This window comes from Phascolarctos cinereus, unplaced genomic scaffold (assembly GCF_003287225.1).
Source record: "Phascolarctos cinereus isolate Bilbo 61053 unplaced genomic scaffold, phaCin_HiC Scaffold_2;HRSCAF=192, whole genome shotgun sequence".
Classification (NCBI taxonomy): Eukaryota; Metazoa; Chordata; class Mammalia; order Diprotodontia; family Phascolarctidae; genus Phascolarctos; species Phascolarctos cinereus.
The window spans coordinates 95,357,906-95,376,560 of NW_027555625.1; the positions used below are offsets into that span (position 1 = coordinate 95,357,906).

General features: G+C 39.9%; 1 protein-coding gene across 2 annotated transcripts in view; it reads right to left on the minus strand.

Annotated features, from left to right (window-relative positions):
* Window positions 1-844: 844 nt before the first annotated feature.
* The window catches only part of LHCGR (luteinizing hormone/choriogonadotropin receptor), an 84,256-nt gene continuing 66,445 nt past the window's right edge, over window positions 845-18,655 (minus strand). The window contains exons 8-11 of one of the 2 annotated variants that reach the window (XM_021001328.2): window positions 16,280-16,354; window positions 13,048-13,233; window positions 5,727-5,807; window positions 845-988 (exon numbers count right to left, since the gene is read on the minus strand). In XM_021001328.2, the coding sequence (XP_020856987.1) occupies window positions 970-988; window positions 5,727-5,807; window positions 13,048-13,233; window positions 16,280-16,354 (361 nt within the window). In that variant the 3' untranslated portion in view covers window positions 845-969. Of the gene's footprint in view, window positions 989-2,208; window positions 3,431-5,726; window positions 5,808-13,047; window positions 13,234-16,279; window positions 16,355-18,655 lie in introns of those variants that run through there. The other variant, XM_021001324.2, reaches the window with a different exon arrangement.

An 18,655-nucleotide genomic window follows, 5' to 3' on the forward strand; every position in this document is an offset into this window, starting at 1 on the left:
GTATGTATTAGCTTTCTACTAGTATACTATAAGTCCTTTGAGTTCAGAAGAGCTCAGAACCTTGCATATAGCAGATGATCAATAAATGTTTGCTGAGTTTAATTGAAAATAGAATTTTACTGAGATTCTGGTAGCAGTGTTATGGGATATATCGAGGGTAAATACTGGAGGCAGTGAGGTTACTTAGGAAGCTTTTGATAGCAAAAGTCCAAGTGTGAGGTGATGGAGTGAATGAGAGTGGAATTAGTCGGAAAGAAAGGAGTTGATACATTCCAAATAATATGAAAGAAGAATAATAAGACTTGGTGACTTGAGGGGTGGGGGAGAGAGAGAGAAATAGGGTAGTGATGAGTCATAGATGACTTTTCAAACCAATGTTGGAGAAAATGATGGTATATTTCTTATACTTGTTGTAATATAGCATAATACAGATAATCAAGATTAATGTGTGTCCAATGTCATGAAAGTAATTTTCAATGTAGGCATACAGATTTTCACCTCTCTATATATGTCCAGTTTAAAGTAAATTGAGGCCTATTTCACGTGAAATACCTAGAGAAGAAGGAGTGTGATTATATTTTCTACTTTCTTGCTTACTTTGTTGTTTTGGGTCTTGAATTTATATATGAATCAAAAAGATTATAGTATATTATTATAGAGGCCTGAGAAATTAGCATTTTATTTTCATGTTATTTCAGGGAGAAACTCTTGAATGCCAGCTCATGAGGGAGACATTGAAGAATGTATTTGGATAAAGGCAGTAGACTGTTAGAAGCAGAATATATGAAAATAGGAAAAAGAATAACCACAGAAGAGATTTAAAAAATCTCTTTATTGATGTGTGTGTTTTTTAATATTGCTATCGGCTCCTTCCTTCCCCTCCGTAGAAGCTTCTCTTATAAGAAGGGACTGTACTTAAGTAAAACAAATCCTGTATGTTTCCCCCACCTCTTAGCAGAGGGTCAGCTGTTATGTTTCACTCTCAGACCTATGAAAGCAGGAGAGATCACTGCATCACCCAGAGCTGTGAAGTTGCTTAGTGTTATTTTCCTTTACGTCACTGTGGTCATCATGCAGATTGTTCTGGTTCCATTAACTTCATCCTCTCTCAGTTCCTACAAGCATTCCCAGATTTCTCAATTTGTCACATTTATCATTTTTTTAAAAATAATTTTTATTGATATCTTTTGTTTTTTATATCATTGACTTTCCCACTGTGTCCCTCCATCCAGAGGGCCACTCCCTATAACAACGAATAAAAAAAGAGGAAGAAAAAGTTCAACAAAAGTAATCAATACATCAAACAAGTCTGACATTCTATGTGGTGTTGCACACCTGTGGTCCCCAGCTCTGTAAAGAATTGGGGAGAATGGTCTTCTCATGTCAAGAGAGAGATTTTTAATAAGAATACAATGTATATAAAGAGACAGTTTTTGTTGTGCCATCGAATAAGGATGAGGGGGGTAGAAAAGGTGTGTTGAGAAACAGCTAAGTAGTGATGACTATAATGTATTTAGTGAAAAGTCAAAAGAGTCTACAAAAAACCCCACTTCAGATGAAAACCAGTATGTCACATATAGTAAAGATACTATCAAATAAAGCCCCTGCCTACCAGAGATTTAACACATTTGTATTAGTTTGCCACCAAAAAGTATAAAAATTACAGCACATCAAAGTTTTCTTCTATTTAAAGTCAAAAGATGGTGCCTCTAAAGAAGATCTATTTTCCCTAATACATTTCGTTTACTAAACAACAAATATAACATTTCCATATCCTCAGGGCGCTTAAAAGCTGCACAGAGCAAATAAGAGATGTTAAATGCTTTCATTGTTATGAACATCTTAGAAGTATAATACCCTATGGAAGGAGAATGGCTATGATGTTCTGGAGGTTTAGTTCAGCCCTCTGAGTCTAAGACAAGGTTGGGGATAAGACCTGTGATCTCAATAGTATAGAGATCTCTCAGGTGAGGAAATTCCCTTCACCAATGCAGGTTGGCAACCTCTTTGTATCTTACAGTCTTAGAGACCTGTCCATTGCATTGAGAGCTTAAAAGATTTGCCCAAGCCAACACTGCCAAAGTATGTCAGAGGCAGGACTTGAACGCATGTCTTCCCAACTTTAGGTCAGCCCCTTATCCACTACTCCACATGGCCACCATTAAGAGCAAATGATTGTGCAAAACAAATACTTTGTGTAAACATCCCTGATAGCTAACAAAATTGTAGAAGCATACTTTAATTTCTGTAGTATTAATATAGCTCTGACCCTACGGTGCTACAGTTACATTATAGCTAGCATCCTTTGCTACAAGTCTCTCCCAGGACCGTAGTGTACAACTTCAGTGTGTTTTGAGGGGCCTTATTTGCTCCATGGGAGCTATTTTTGCAGTTGGAGGTATAAGCTGAAAAATTCTCCACTCTATAAAGTTCTGCTCTGTTTTTACAGTAGCCAAACTTGCTCAGTAAAAGAAAAAAATCCCTTCGGAAGGCCTTTGTGAAAATTGCATACAGAAATGGATTTGCACAGGAGTTAACTGGGTAAAATAACACCAGTAAAATTTTGGAGTTGGTCACTGTGATGAGAGGTACTTTGAAAGCAGCTGAGATGGCAAAAAATGAGATAGGTGCCATGCAGGTGAAATCAGTGAATATTAGTATTGCCATTTTCTTGGCAATCTTTGTATCCTTGTTGGCTGCTACAAGCTCTGGATTCTGGACTGCAAAGTAAATTTTAATATAACAAGCACAAATGATGATGAAGGCAGCCACATTGATTACCAGGATGATCAGTATGTATGCTTGGGAGAGTGTGGTCTCAATATCCATGGGGAGACAAATGCTGACCTTCATGTAATTGCTAATACCCACAAGGGGCAACACTGCAAATATCGTGGAGAAAAGCCAGCCTCCAAGCATGATCAGTACGGCATGTCTTAATTGTAGCTTTCGATCTAGCTGCATGGCATATGTTATAGTGTGCCACCTTTCTAGAGTGATTACAGTGAGTGTATAGACAGAAAGTTCACTTGCAAACACAGTGAAAAAACCAGCGGCACTGCAACCACTTCCTGTCTGCCAATCTATGGCATGGTTATGATATTGGCCTTTGGTTTTAGAATCGACTGAAGCAATAAGCAGCAGATAGAGCCCCATGCAAAAATCTGCAAAAGAGAGATTGCACATGAGGAAACGGGGCACTGTCATTTTGTAATGACTGGTCAGCAAAACAAAGAGGACAGTGAAGTTTCCCATGATTGCTAGGAGATTTATGAGCCAAATGAGGACTCTAAGGAAGTCATAGCCCATGATATCTTCACAAGGATTAAAGGCATCTGGTTCAGGAGCACATCGAAGTATTTTAGGTGAGCAGAAGCCATAGTCATAATCCCAGATACTTAGTTCACTCTCCGCAAAGATGGCCGAATAGCTGTAAGAAGAATATCTTAATTGGTTGTAAACTTAAGAAATTTTCTTTGGTTCTGAGTACAAAAAATGCAAGAATTATCTTCAGTACTGTTTTTTAAGCCAAAGAAACAAAAGGAAGCAAAACCACAACAAACCCTGTTCTACATTTATTTGTTAAATTATCTCAGAACTCTGAATTGATGTAGGAGTTCTTTAAGAAAAAAATAAAACATCATTTAGACTTTTTTTTTTATAGATTGTGCACATTGATGCAAAGACTTAACGAAGCTGTTTACAGAGGATGATTTTCTTTGGAAAACAAATTTAGAGACACAATATATGCTTACTAAACTCGAAAGAATCCTTTCTTGGCATTTTCTTAGCTATTTGTCTCATTTATTTGCCAGCCAAACTACTATCAAGCTGTTATTCTGTAGTAGAGTACAAGCCTCATTGCAAGGCTTATATTGAAAATCTGCAACAGCTCCTGGTAGACTTGTCTTCCTTCAAGATTTCAAGATTTCTTGAACCAACAACAGTGTAGTATGTAGAAGTAGGATCAGTGATAGATCAGGAGATATAGGAGGCTGGGTAAGGCCATGGATGATGGTGAGAGATAAGTAAAAGGCATGGTGAAGAGTGTGTGTCAAGCAAAGGGAGACTATGAAAATGGTTCTACTGCCTAAAGGACACATTTAAATGGAAAGAAGTTTCTCATCTGGACCAGGTAAAAAAGATGGCTCTAACTCTGAAGGAGTTGCTATAACGCTCAGTGTTTGGGTAAGATTATAATACTATGATGCACACAGGCCCAATAAATATTCCTTTTGGTGGGGAGGAATAGATTATTATTAAAATAGTGAGGCCATAGAAGCTACTATTATCCTGTCAAGGTCCTTGCAAATATCTTAAATTAGGGTTGGTCACTTACACTTTTCTTCTTTCCCCTGCCCCAACCCAGTAATCTACCTTATGAAATAAGAAAGTGATAGGGGAAAAAGTTTTAAGAACTGGGCCTTTAAAGAGATGTTTGATGTGAATAATAATATAGAGAGCAGTTTGGAAAACAGATGTTAACACATGAGAGAAGGGAGATGCTCACCAAAGGGATACTACTCTCTAAGTGCAGTTATGGAGATGAAAATAACTTGATATAGGAATCTTTGCCTCTTTATTAACTGTGTGATGTATCAGTTCCCATATCATACATTTCAATTTTAATAAGGTTTCTGCCTTTAAAGGTGTGAGACAGGGATAAAAAAAGATTTACAAAAGGAAGAGAAAAGAGTGAACTGAAAGAGAAGAAAATTAATGATATAGAAGAACAAACTAATTATCTTGGGGGCACTTGGTTTTGGTTTTGCATGTAATGGTAATTCTGAACCTCAGAAAATGTAGGGATGGAGCAATGATTATTTTTCTGAGGCAGTAACATCTATATTTGAAGGAAAGTCTATTAGAAATAAATAGTTAAGATATGTCAACAGACATGTAGTTACAATATAGTATAGATGAAGTTAGAGGATATGGGTCAATAAAAGGCACACTTTATTAAACTATGAGTGCCTTGCCACATATCTTGGAGATATTTCTTCCATGTATAAATGCCCCCAAGTCTCTCCCTTCTCCCTAAATTTCCTTGTATAGAGCTGTTAGACACCCATTTTGGTCCATAGTCTCACTGCCAACGATGACTCAGGGGGATGGGGCCTTTGGTGAATGGGGAAATTTGGTTTTGCTTTCATTATGAAATGACACAGGGAAAACATTCCTTGTTTCTTCTGCTTGTTTTCCTCTGCTTCAAAATATTCAGACCCCAGGATAAGTCACTGAGACAACTTTAAACTAAGGAGGTTGGTGATTTAGCTAGCCTAAATCCCTATTCAGAAAGATGCCTCCAGGGTACTTATATTGATGACTTTGGAAACCGTCTAGAATTCATTAAAACCAATTTATGACTTATCTACTACACACACCAAATGGAGAAAGGTCTCTCCTAGTCAAATCATCACAAATTAAGTTATCATCTGGCTATTAGTGACTTCAAAATAGGTTTGAATAAATCCATTAATTTTTGAAATATAAGCAGTGATCAGTTAGACACAATGTGCCATTTTTTGTGTCTTGTCTAGCCCAAGAGAGGTGTCACTTAATAGCACAGGTGACACTTGAAAAGAGAAATTCCTGTTTTACAACTATTAAAACATCCTTTGCAACACTCTTCCCTTCCAAGATTGATCTGATATTAAAAAAACACCTTTGTATCAAAAATAATGAAGTGCATTCAGAATTGTATTTCTTTGCATGCAAATACTTACAATGTTTCATTATTTGGTTTCCTTGCTGTGCTTTCACATTGTTTGGAAAAGTTTTCAAAAATGGAAAGTGAAATATTCTGGCTAAAATAGAAGAAAGAAGGAGTTAAGCTTTTGGTCTTTAAACGAAATCTGATCATGTCTATTTATGCTTTGTTCCTCCAGTTCTTTACCTATTACACCGGCATCTATGTTCTGCACCATTGTCCTAACTGAAGTGCTTCCTGCTGGGAAACTAAAGGCTTCTGAATTGTCATTATAGTATTCTCAGCTTAGATAAAACACTCCTGAATGCTAAGTATTTTGTGTGGGCTCTAGAGAGAAAAAATCTTGTATTTGTCACAATGAAGCATGGCTCTCTCAATGCTCATTAAAAGCTTCCCTTGTAGTGTATTAAGGCTTGCTGTTCACCACTATCCTCTCTACTTTGGCCTTGGTAAGTAGGTAACTAGTAAAAGTTCATGGCTTTGAATCATCTTGAGGTCTGTTTTGCAAAAACTGAACAAAAGTTGAGGATTTTGGACCCCTACATTCTAGTTTGGATATCAATGCTTTTATATTTATGGACTGAAATGTTTTCTACCCACTCCGCCACCCCGCAAGTCCCTAAATGGATTAGCCAATGGGCATCTGGAAACATAACAATAACATAAAAGAATATCAGTATTTGCAAACCTAAAAACAAGCTAGGGCTAAGCACAAAGGGAAAAAGGATTAAGTAAGATGTGAGAATAGCAGTATTTCCTTAGAGAAGTGCAAGATAACCTTTACATCTTTTTCAGCCATGTTGACTGGAGAAGTCCTAATATAAACCCTGTTGTACAAAAGTGAGGTGGGTTAAGTGTCAGAGTTAGGAATGAACTATCCTTTACAAAACTATGGATGGGTGCCTTTCCGTGTCGACTTGTAAGATTACACTTCATGGATGCAGAATCACAAAATGTTAGCGCTGAAAGAGACTTTAAAAATCATCTAATCCAATTGTCTCATGGATGAGGACACTGAAACCCAGAGAATAAAGGAATGAAATAAATTTTAAAAATCTAAATATTTAGTATTTACACTGTGCCAAGTACTGTGCTAAGTATTGGGGGTACAAATACAAAAGGAAAAACAATTTCTCAAGGAGCTTATAGTTAAACAGAGGGGAGAGAGGGAGGAGCAACATACTAGAAAGTATGTTGTACCAATGGTGAGCGAGGCCCCAGGGGAAAAGACACATTCCATCCAGGAACGATGTAAGAGTTGATTTGATGATGGTTCATGGTTCCAGAATTGGAGTGGGGGTGGTGGTGGAGCAGTAATCGGATTGGCAAAAAGGCTGTGGTGGAGGTAGCCAGAAAGGAGAGAGTGATGTATAGTGATGTGATTGGGGCTTTTGTGAAATAGAATTCTGAGAGAGCAGTCACCAACCAGGAGACAGGTGTTCCAGGGCAGAAGTTCCTCCAGAGCATTGTGGGTAATAGCTTGGTGAGGAGGTTATGGAGGAGGTACTCCAAATATGTCCAAAACAAGATTCATCTTTCTCCCCAAACTGTTCCCCCCCCCCCATTTCTCTATTATTGTGGAGGGCACAATCATCCTCCCAGTCACTGTCTCTCAACTTGACTTCTCACTCTCACCCCCTACATACAATCTGTTGCCAGAGGGCTGTCAATTCTGCCTTCCCATCTTTCCAATAAACATCCTCCTCTCCTCTGACGCTACCATAACTCTAGCATAGGCAGGACTACTGCAGTAGTCTGGTTGGTCTTCCTTCCCCACTCTCTCCCTGCTTCAATCCATCTTGAGCTGTCAGAATGATCTTGATAAAGTGCAGGTCTTTCTACATCACCTTCTACTCCACTGGGTGCCTATTACCTCCAGGATCAAATATAAATTCCTCTGTTTGGCTTTTAGGACCCTTCATCCCAGGTCCCTTCTTACCTTCCCAGTTGTCTTATATTCTATTCCCCTCCACATATCTTTTGACTTTTAACCCCCATGCCTGGGAATACTTTCCCTCCTCACCTCTGTCTCCTGATTTCCTTGACTTCCTTCAAATCTCAGCTAAATCCTACCTCCTGCAAGAAGCTTTTTACTGGTTTCCCTTAGCACTAGCTCCATAGCTACTCTGTATGTAGTTGTATGTTATTACTTCCATTAGAAAGTAAGCCCTTTGAGAAGAGGGACTGTATTTGCCTTTTTTGTATGTCTGATATATAGTAATCATTTAATGAGTGCTTTTTGGCTGACTAGTTAGAGAGAAGGGCATGATGACCAGAGTTACAGAGCTAGTGAATGTCAGTCAGGACTTGAACACAGGTTTCCTGACTCCACTTCTGATCTTTCTGCTATATCACAGCTGCTGCCCCAAACCCTGGATCAAATGTTTTGGGACCTTCCAGTCCTTATACTGTATTATGCAGGTATTTGTGTTCTCTAGAGACAAATCTGCTATTGAGAAGAAATGTGAATGTTCTTGGCTTTTAGATGCTATCCCTTGGCATCACTCTCTTTATCTTTGTGAAAACCTTAATGAAAGATACCAAGGGGCCTTTCAGGCCATCTGCTCAATACAGCTGTATGTTATCTAGTACATTGAAGCTGCAGGTCAGGGTTGTGACACCAAATTGCACAAACATTCCTTTGGCATCCAACTTAAGCCCTTCAACACCCAGCAGCATCCAAAGTGTTAGTGCTTCAGTCCGGAATCCCGATCTAAAGAATCTTTCCCTTTGAAGCTATTTCCTTCTCAGTCTGAAATTAATATAACAATAGCTAGCATTTGTGCAGTGCTTTAAATTTTGCAAAGATCTGATTGTCTCATTTGATCTTCACAACAACCCTGGAAGTAGGTTCTGTTATTCTCATCTCCATTTTGCAGATGAGGAAACTAGGGCCTAGAAAGGTTAAGTGACTTACTTGTACAGGGTCACATAGCTAATAAATGCCTGAGGCAGGAGTTGAAGTCAGGGCTTCCTGACTCCCAGGCTGGTGCTCTATTTACTGCAAAACCCAGTTGTCTCTAAGGAAATGCTTGTTGACTTCCCTGGCAGTGTAGGCTTGGAAGTGTAAGATTAGGGAATCATCATCATCATTATAAAAAAATTTTTTTTAAAGTACCTACTTAATTGTATATGATCCTATGTTAAGCATTATGTCTGTCTTCTTTTCTCCCAGCTCCTTAAGGGCAAAGTTTCTGTCTTAAATTTATTTGTGTTGCCAGCACAAAAAATTCCCCTTTCCATAAACATGGCTCATATATGTCCAGTTTTTCCTTGAAGACCTCAGATGAGGAGGAGTCCATGACCCACTAATGCAGCCCATTCCACTTTTGGATAAGTATGCTTGTTAGGAAGTTTTTCCTCATATCAAACATAAATTGTCTTCTTTGTACCTTCCACCCATTGCTACTTGTTCTACCAGTAGGACGTATTTGTAAAGCACGTGGTGCAGTGCCTGGCACGTAGTAGGCACTCTGTAAATGCTTATTCATCTGTCCCCAACTTCCTCTCTAGAACCTAGAACAACAAATCTGATCCTTCTTTCACATTATTTCATATATTTGAATATAGCTATATAGTCTTCTCTTCTTCATTCTTATTTCCTTCAACTAAACCTCACGGCCCCAAGACTCTTCATTGTCCTGATTGCCCTCCTGTACTCTTATTAATGGGAGCAGCTGGGTGGCATGGTGGATCGAGTGCCAGGCCTGAAGTCAGAAAGACTCATTTTCCTGAGTTCATATCTGGCGATAGACACTTATTAGCCATGTGACCCTGGTCAAATTGCTTAACCCTGTTTGCCTCAGTTTCCTCATCTTTAGAATGAGCTGGAGAAGGAAATGGCAAATCACTCCAGTATCTTTGCCAAGAAAACCTCAAATGGGCTCATGAAGAGTCAGACGACTGAAAAGACTGAACAATAACAATAATCACTGTTATTAATGTAATTTCTAAAATGTGACACTCAAAACTGAAGACAATCTGATCTGATTTGACACACAGTATAGTAGCACTATCACCTATCTAGTACTGTGCATTGTGCCTCTTAATTCTAAAAAATTTGTGTTAATCTTGGATGCCCTAATACATTGTTGAACTTGCAGTCAGCTAGTCTAACCCCTTTTTCCTTCTCTTCCTTGCACCTAGATCATTTTTCAGATGAACTGCTATTTAAATACCATCTTCCTTTATCTGGTAATTGTCAGTTAGTCAACAGATGCTTATTAAGTACCTACCTCGTGCCAGGTACTGCACTTAATACCGGGAGTCCAAAGAAAGACAAAAGAGTCCCTGCTCTCAAGTTGTTCACAATCTAATGGGTAGACAGCATGCAAACAGCTCCATGTAAACAAGCGATTGGTAATATAAACTTGTGAAGTTGCTTTTTTGAACCAAGTATGAGACTTTCCATTTATACCTAGTAAATAATCTGGCCCATTGTTCTATCCGATTCAGATATTTTAAAATCTTTCCCCTTCTATCTAATGTGTTGGTGATCCCTCCCACGTTTGTGTCAACAGATCATTGATACAAATATGAAGTATTCCACTGGAGACTTCTTTCTAAGTTGATATGGGACTACTCTCTCTAGCCAGACTTTCAACCACCTATTCCACACAGTTTTACAATCCAATTTTTCACAGCAGAGCACAGTAGATTCTTAAATGTTTTACTAGGTAAATAGACTTTATTTACAGTGTCCCCTTATCTACCAGTTTAATAACCTTGTCAAAAAAGGAAAGAAAGTCCTCTTATTGGTGAAGCCATGCTGGCCTTTGTTAACCCTCTTTTTGATGCTGTGTTCTAGATTTTTGTCAGGAATGAAAGTCATTCTCCATGGCCCATAGTTTGCAGGCTTCATTCTTTTTCCTTCTTTCTTTTAAAAATCAAGACAAAATCTTCCCTTCTCCAATCCTACTAGTCTTTCCCATTTTCCAATGAGCATTGACACTGGCTTATTAATTACCCTTCACCAGATCGTTCAATAAGTGGGATGTAGTTTATCTGGGCCAGGTAACTTGAACTCATCAAGGGCAGGTAGGGGCTCTCAGTGTCTCCATAATTATCTTTATTAAAAAATGTGTATTGGTCATTTTTGCTGAGTCCCTTTTAGTGCAGAGATCTTTCTTGGCAGAGAAAATAGAAGCAAAATGAGAACTGACTCAGCTTTGCCTTTTGTCTGAATTAAGTTATCTTTGCCCTTTCCAATGGTCCTCTCCCTTCTTTGATTCTCCCCTTTTACCTCAATGTAGCTAAATTTTTTTCTGACCTACTTATATAATCTCAGTGATGATCCTGTGGGTCCAATTGTCTCCACGGAAATGACTCCTAAGTCTGTATATCCATTCCTAATTTCTCTAGTTCTAGCTCCATATTACCAATTATATATTAGACACTTCTATCTAAATGTCCCATAGGCACCTGAAACTAAGTATATACAAAATGGGGCTCATTATCTCCCATCCTAAATCTATCCATTCTCCAGACTTCCCTATTTCTGTTCATAGAGCAACCATCTTTCCAATTGCTCAGGTTGGCAATGTATGTGTCATCCTTGACTGAAAAGCAATTTCATTTATTTCCCCCACCCATCCAATTAGTTGTCAAGTCTTGCTGATTTTCTCTGTGTGACATCTCTTGTATCTTTCCCTTTCTGTCCACTCACAGCTACCACCTTAGTTTAGGCCCTCATCACTTTTTGCCTGGACTGTTATTGTTCCTTCCCTCACCAATCCATCCACAAATACTAAAATAATCTTCCTAAGGCACTGATCTGACCATGCTACCACTCACCTCCTCCCTCCAAGACCTTTTGCTGGTTCCTTAGGCCCTCTAGGACAAAGTACAAACTCTTCAGCCTGACATTTAAAGCCCTATGAAGTCTGGCTCTAGCCCACATTTCTAGACTATTTTCACATCACCTTTTTATGTGCTTTTTTCATTCCAGTCAGGCTAGCTTGCTTGCTGTTCCGCGAGTACAGTATCTCATCTCCCACCTTAGTGCTCTCCAAAATTTGGGGTCTCTAAGAAGTCTTAGCTTCCTTCAAGACTCAGCTCAGGTGTCACCTTCTCAGGGGAGCCTTTCTTATGCCCCCAGTTTTAGTGCTTTTCAGGAAAATGCTGGATCCTTCTGTAAAATATAAGTCCCTTAGGTCAAGGGCAGTTTTGTTTTTGTCTTTGTATTTCCAATGCCTAGCACTGTGTCACGCTCCTCGTAGGTGCCTAATAAATATTTGTTGATTTGAATTCACTTAAATCTATTTCTTTTTCTACATAGCTTCTGATTTCCTCCCAATTTGTGCCGGAGCACTTTCCAAAGTCAAGAAGGAGCAGGTCCTATGTCTACGTAATTAACACCCCAAGATAGTGAAGAATTTCTTTCTCATTGTGTCACACAGAGGGCAGCAGTGAGAGGACAGTACATTTCATTCCAGAGCCCACCCATGAACATGTTTGTTGTGGTATGGAAGAGGGAAGAGACAGAGAGACAGAGAGAGACATAGAGAGACATAGAGAGAGACAGACAGAGAGCTGATGGCAATGGTGGATTTCTGTGGAAAGTGTCTCATCCTCCTCCTCCTGCCCTTCTCCACCTCTACACCCCCCCCCCACACACCCATTTGCTTTGGGTCCTAGGTCTGGTCTCTGAGAATAGGGAAACAGGCACAGAAAGCTTCCTTCCCCCAGGGAAACTGGAGAAGCCGCAAGCAGTAAAGGGTCCAAAATTGGAGTAAACTAAATCGGTGGCCCTTATCAGTTTTGTTACTTATTAAGAGAATTAATCATGGGTGAGCTTCTGTGGGCTCCTGATCTGGGGTTTAAAGAAAAAAACAACTGGGAAGCACTCATCAGCATGCCTGGGAGAGGAATAACTGAGGAAATCCCCTTGCAGTATTTTGTGTCTGTTTTACTTAGAAGATTAAGACACTGTGTTAATTTAAACCTCTTTCCCCCTGCTCCCCCCCATCCCCCAAGGAAGTGGTGAACTCTGAGGAGGCATGGGGCTGATTAGACTTTGACGAGCCCGAGTTATGTCCTCAATCTTGCAATGACTAAATTAGGCTATAATTCAATTAGCCTAGAATGGTGACAGAGGCATTGAAGACATAGGGGGAATTAACTATTTGGCAGTAGTGTTCCCCCAGGGGAAAAGTTCTTTTCCTTTTCTTACTCTTCTCCCTCTCAGAGACCCCACTCACATGCAGCTGCCTAACACACACTCTAGGGGGTTGACATTGGCTAGTCTGAAAATGTGACTTTCTGGAACAGCTACAGTTGGTTTTCTTTTCTTTTTTTTCTTTTCTTCTTAAACAACAACAACAACAACAACCACTTACTCCTTTGTTGGCAGGTTTATAAATGCACAGCAGTGGCTAGGGTAAGTTAAGGTGGCTTCCAGAAGACTGACAAATTTTTCCCGGGGTGGTAATTTCTTTAGGGAATAGGATGATGTGGCAATTAACACCTGAACGGACTCCAGCCCATAGCTAGGTAGTGCCTCCAGCTTGGTAGAAGAAATATCCCTGTAGAGAAAGAAGATAACGTGTTTGTTTTATCTCATTAAATTTTCTTATACCTCACACTTTCCCAGGATGATGATATCATTCTGATTTTTTTTGAAGTTTGGGAGTTTGCCTTTTTGTTTGTTCTCCATAGTATCTCTGTCAGTCTCACTGAGTATAAACTTAAAGCAGTGATATCTTATTTTTAATTGTCTTAAGAAGCCATTATTCTGTCCTGTAAGCTTTTGTCTCAAGCCTCTAGCACCTGCTTGTGCCTGCATCTGTACATAACATTCAGCATTTAGGAGAAGTGAAATTACTTGTATTCTGAGATGGCAAGTTCATGCAATGCCATCATCTTTTGTATGCTACCCCAGGGAAAGCATTCAGGGCCTCTGAAGCCTTGCTCCCTGATTGATAAAGCTCAGTGGGATAGGTTTTCGTGAAGTACAGGTTTGTTATTCTATTAAGAACCATTGTATGGCATTAGCCATCTTCTACCCAGGAAGCAAGATGCAGTCTCCAAAGCAACCATTCCTCTAAACTCTTTTTGCAACTAATGCTTTGCTCCCAGCAGAGCTATGTGAAAAGTTCCCAAATAGGAAAAAAAAATCAGGCTGTATAAGCAGGTTCCTAATTCTCAAAATTTGCCAGACTTGTGAAAAATATCAAGATAAATTTCAGGTATCCAAGTCAAAGGGATTTCAAAAGCCTGTCCATCCTTCAGAACACAGTTGAAATCCCATCCCTTATATTGATGGCCTTCACTTTTCACCAGCCTAGCCCAGAATGGTCTGTCCCTCATCTGATTCAGAGCACTTAGTGTCTGTGCCATTTGTATGAACTTAATCACATACTCCCCTGTGGCTGCTTATGTTTTGTTGTTGATACGTGGTAGTGGATAGAATGCTGGGCCTGGAGTCAGGAAGACCTGAATTCAAATCAAGCCTCAGGAATCTACTTGCAGTGTGACCCTGGGCCAATTAATCAGTCTGCCTCAGTTTCCTCAACTGTAAAATGGGGATCATAATAGCATCTATTTGCAAAGGTTGCTGGGAAGATCAAATAAGAGAAGATTTGTACAATTCTTGGCACAGTGCCTGATACGTGGTAGGTGCTTAATTTTTGTTTCCTTTTTTCCCGTGCGTGTCCAACTAGACAACAAATTGCTTCTGAGCAGCATACCTTCTTGAAATAATGTGTCTAAAACTTCAAAAGCCTTAAAATGTTATATAAATGTCAATTAATATTATTATCATTTAATTTATATTCCCTCATGACACCCTTTACATGTAACGGACACGGCTGAGAGAATTTTAGAGACAGTTTGGCCAATTCCTTAATTTTACAGAGAAGGAAACTGAGGCCTAAGAAGGTTAAGTGATGTGCCCATGGAGGGTAGTACAGGGCAAGGGCGAGGTTGGAACCCAGCTTCTCTGGTGTTAGATTGTTGGAAGTAGAAATCTTAAAAACAATGATTGTTGTTTTCACAAAAATGACAAATCTTACAAAACCATTCACTTTTTACAAGCTTCATGAGTTGCTAGTGAAATTTTACGTTCAGTGTTCTAGTCTTATCATGGGCTTAGATGGGTAGGCTGATGCCTTGTTAACTCTTTGGGGACCCAGTTACCCATTTGTGTTTTAAAGAAGATAACATGTTTCCTACTTTCAGTTTTTTCACTAGTTCTCATCAGTCAAAACAAAGAATGAACATATAGGAGAGAGCACCAGGAGCAGGGCAGTGGGCATTTTCATCACTTTCCTGCAACCTGGTTACATGTAATACTGGACTTATTCTGCTTGTGTGAGGGGACGCGTAAGGATCAAGAATCAACTGTCTACAAGGACTCTGGCTGGTGAGCATCTCGTCTCCCTGTTTGTTGTAAGGCACTATAAACTTCCAGGATGAAGGCTGCGATGAAGGAGAAGATATGGAGAAAAGTGGCAGAAGCGAGATAGGTCCAATGTTGGCTTTACACACAGGAAGAGGAAGCTGCTCATGTGAGATGGTTTCAGGATATTTCCTCCACTGACTTTCACTCATATCTAAAAATTTCAGCATGATAGGATCATTCCTTTGGGTTAAGGCCTTGTGTTTTGCCAAAATATGGAATAGCATATGAAGCTATTCAGTATTAACACTTTGGGAGAGATCAATTTATTAGATATTGTAAGCCTCACCTGGTTGAACCTAGATCATTTTAGAGTTCTACAACTTACTAATTTAGATAGAGGAGGCAGCTGGGAGAGGGAGATCTAAAGATAGGGAGGACAGACCTGAGTGAGACATTGAAATAGAGCTCTCTGGGCAACTGGAGGCCCTGAGTACCTGGCATCAGTCATTCAACAAGCATTTATTAAGTACTTAGTATATGCCAGGCTGAGAGCTGGGGTTATAAAGAAAGACAAAAGATTAGTCCTTGCCCTCAAGGAGCTTACATTCTAATGGGAGACACAACAGGTAGACAGCTATGTACATATAAGATTATATACAGAGTTGATGCAAAGGAAATCTTAGACTGAAGACACTAGTGGGATTTGGGAGACTTATGGGGGGGGCAGGAACAGAACATGGAGAGGAGAAAAAAACAGCATAAGGAGAGGCAAGGAGACCAAAGACCAAATTTTCCAACCTCACAATTTCACTGAGAGATTTACCACGTTTCCCTGTTGCCTTCCTGAGTGTTCTCTTCCTGGGTACTATTCCATCCATACCATTCTATAATGATGGAGCCCCTCAACTCGAGGAGCAATAATGAGACTATTATTCTGGGGCGGGGGAGGTGTGTGACATGAGAACAGAATGTTCCACATGTCATGAGCAGTCTATACCTGGCCCTGGCTAAGTGGTGTAGATACTTTTAGGCAGGGAGACCTTCTTGATCTTTCTCAAATATTCTCTGCCTACTCCAACGTATTCTCAGGCTTCCACACCACATTTCTGATAGGGTCTACGTTGTCAACAGCTGCATCATCAGGTACAAATTGAGAATGGTGAGGAGGGTGTGGGAGCAACTGAACCCTGATAGGGAGGGTGTGGTAGGGGATGCTTCACCATACTCACAACACATTGGGTCCAGTGGCCCCTCTCAAGGCATCGTTGTGCATTTTCCTCAGGTTCTTATTCTCCTTTAAGTCCCTGTGGAAGAGAATGGTGTTTCTTTAGGACTTCATCTTTTTAATATTCCTGAGAAATGCTATGTGTATGTTGTGCCAATATTGGAATGTCAGTATATGCCCTCATACCCCAAATTATGCTTGCTTCTGCATATGTACCAATACATACCCCTGCATAAAGAGAATAGGGGGAAAAGAAAGAAGAAAATAGGTGAAGCTATCTTGCCAGATGGAGGAAAGATACTGCAGTCCAAAAACTCTTCCTTTGCCTGCTCCACTCTCCCAGCAAGAGATAGTTTGATTTAAGGTCCAATATAAGCTAGCAGATGCCTGGGAAATTTGTGCTCTAGGACCCCTGGAAGGCAGATGATGCCAGGCTAATCAAAGGAGGCAGGGTACAGCCTAGACTGAGATACTAAAAGCTATTTTGAACAGATAAGACCATTTCCCTTCCTTCTTCATTTCTTCCTCCCTCCTCCTGCTTGACTTGTCTGGAACTGCTGGCTCCTGGGGATAGGATGATGGCATGGGATGGGGTCTCTTTTCATTATGTCAAGAATTAACCAATAGGAAGCATGATATAGTGGAAAGAACACAAGATCTGGAACCAGAACCCTTGGCTTTGAGTGCCATCTTTCCCACTGACCACCTGAGTAAACTTGGGCAGGTCTTTAAACTTCTCTGAGACTGAGTTGCCTTATCTCTAAAATGGGAAAATATTACCTGCAGTATATTCCTCCCTGGCTTACTGTGAGGATCAAGTAATAATCTATAAAAATCACTATATACATGTAAGTTATTAGTATTAATAATGCTATTCAGCTCTGGTCCTTGGAAAAATTAAGGAGCCCTTTGAGAGGTATCTTCTAGACTCCTAATCTCCCTCCAGTCTTTCCTGTTTCCTGATCCCCTTGGTAAACATCTCTTACCCTTCAATGTCAGGTCCCAAGTTCCTCCTCACTTTACCCTCCCACTTTGTTTATACTTTATTGAAATTTTATTACTACTTTTCCTTTCTCATGACAAGAGAAAATGTGCATTATAAATCTAATCTTTGGGAACCTAAAAGCTTAGCCTCCTGTTAAGAGACCTCAAACATCATGAGGGAGATATTTCTGAGGCAAAAAAGGGTTTTCTCTGAACCCTTGAAATCATATTATACAAATAGCCGCCTTTTCATCATTGGTGAGAAGTCTTCAAGTTACTAATGATGAAGTAAAGATCAAGAAAGGAATAATGGAAACCAGATTTTTTCCTGATACTCCTCTTTTAGCCTTTTGTGCCAGTAAACTGGAAGTTGGCTAACAGGGGCCCAGCCCTTCAAGTATACATAGCCTGCTCTGCCTGGTGCCAACTCGTGCGGATATCTGGGGAATTTGTTTCTGGAAATGCACAATGGCGCATAATGTAGGGACCATGTCCCCAATTTAAAGCATGTACACAGGCATTCTGTGACTTTTTATCTGCTTGCTGAGAGGTAAAAAAAAGTCTTCTTTTGGGGTACTAAACTGGAACTGAGAGTGCGCACAGAAGGCTCCAGTGGAAGAATTCAAGCTCAATCTCTGCTCCAGTGGCCCTTATTTCCCCTGTTTTGGCCACCTACTTTGGCTATCACGTGGTCTTGTGCACATGGTAGTTTTATGTCTTCTCTCTCTTTTGCATTTCATCTTTCCCCCCTGATATTAAATGAATGAAGGTAAGAGACAAACAGACCAGGATATGACCTGATGAACTTTGAAAAGTCAGAAGAACCAACAAAAGTCAAAGAACTAAGTTAAACTTTCAGGCCTTCCTGATGAGGAGTCAGCCCTGAGGCTCACCTGTTTGACCTAGCCCGGCAATGAACCAACCTCACTTCCTAAGCACTATATCCTGCAATCAAGGGTGCAACTTACCCACTGACTATAATACACTGAGAAGGGCACTTGATGGGGGAAATATTTGTAGCAGTCACATTAAGATCAAGCACACTCTCTCCAGGGTCCAAGGTAGTAGAAGGAGAGTGTGATTTAGAGTGGGATATATTTGTGTTTCTCTTTTTCCTCTATCTTCTCAGTAAATATCTCTTTGTAAAAGTTAATTGGTATTAATCATTTATGATATTGAAGAGATCAGTTGTTGAAGTAATGGGGTGATAGTAACTGGCACTGACAAATAATACTGGCGTAAAAATAATAATTTGATACTAGGGAAATATACCAGAGGGGATCGTGAGCTGAAAGCATTAGAAGAGCCCCGCTTCCCCATCCGGGATACCGTTAGGCTCTTGGAGAGAGATGGGGCAGTGGCCTAGCTCTGGTGATTTGATCCATTAGTGTTAAGG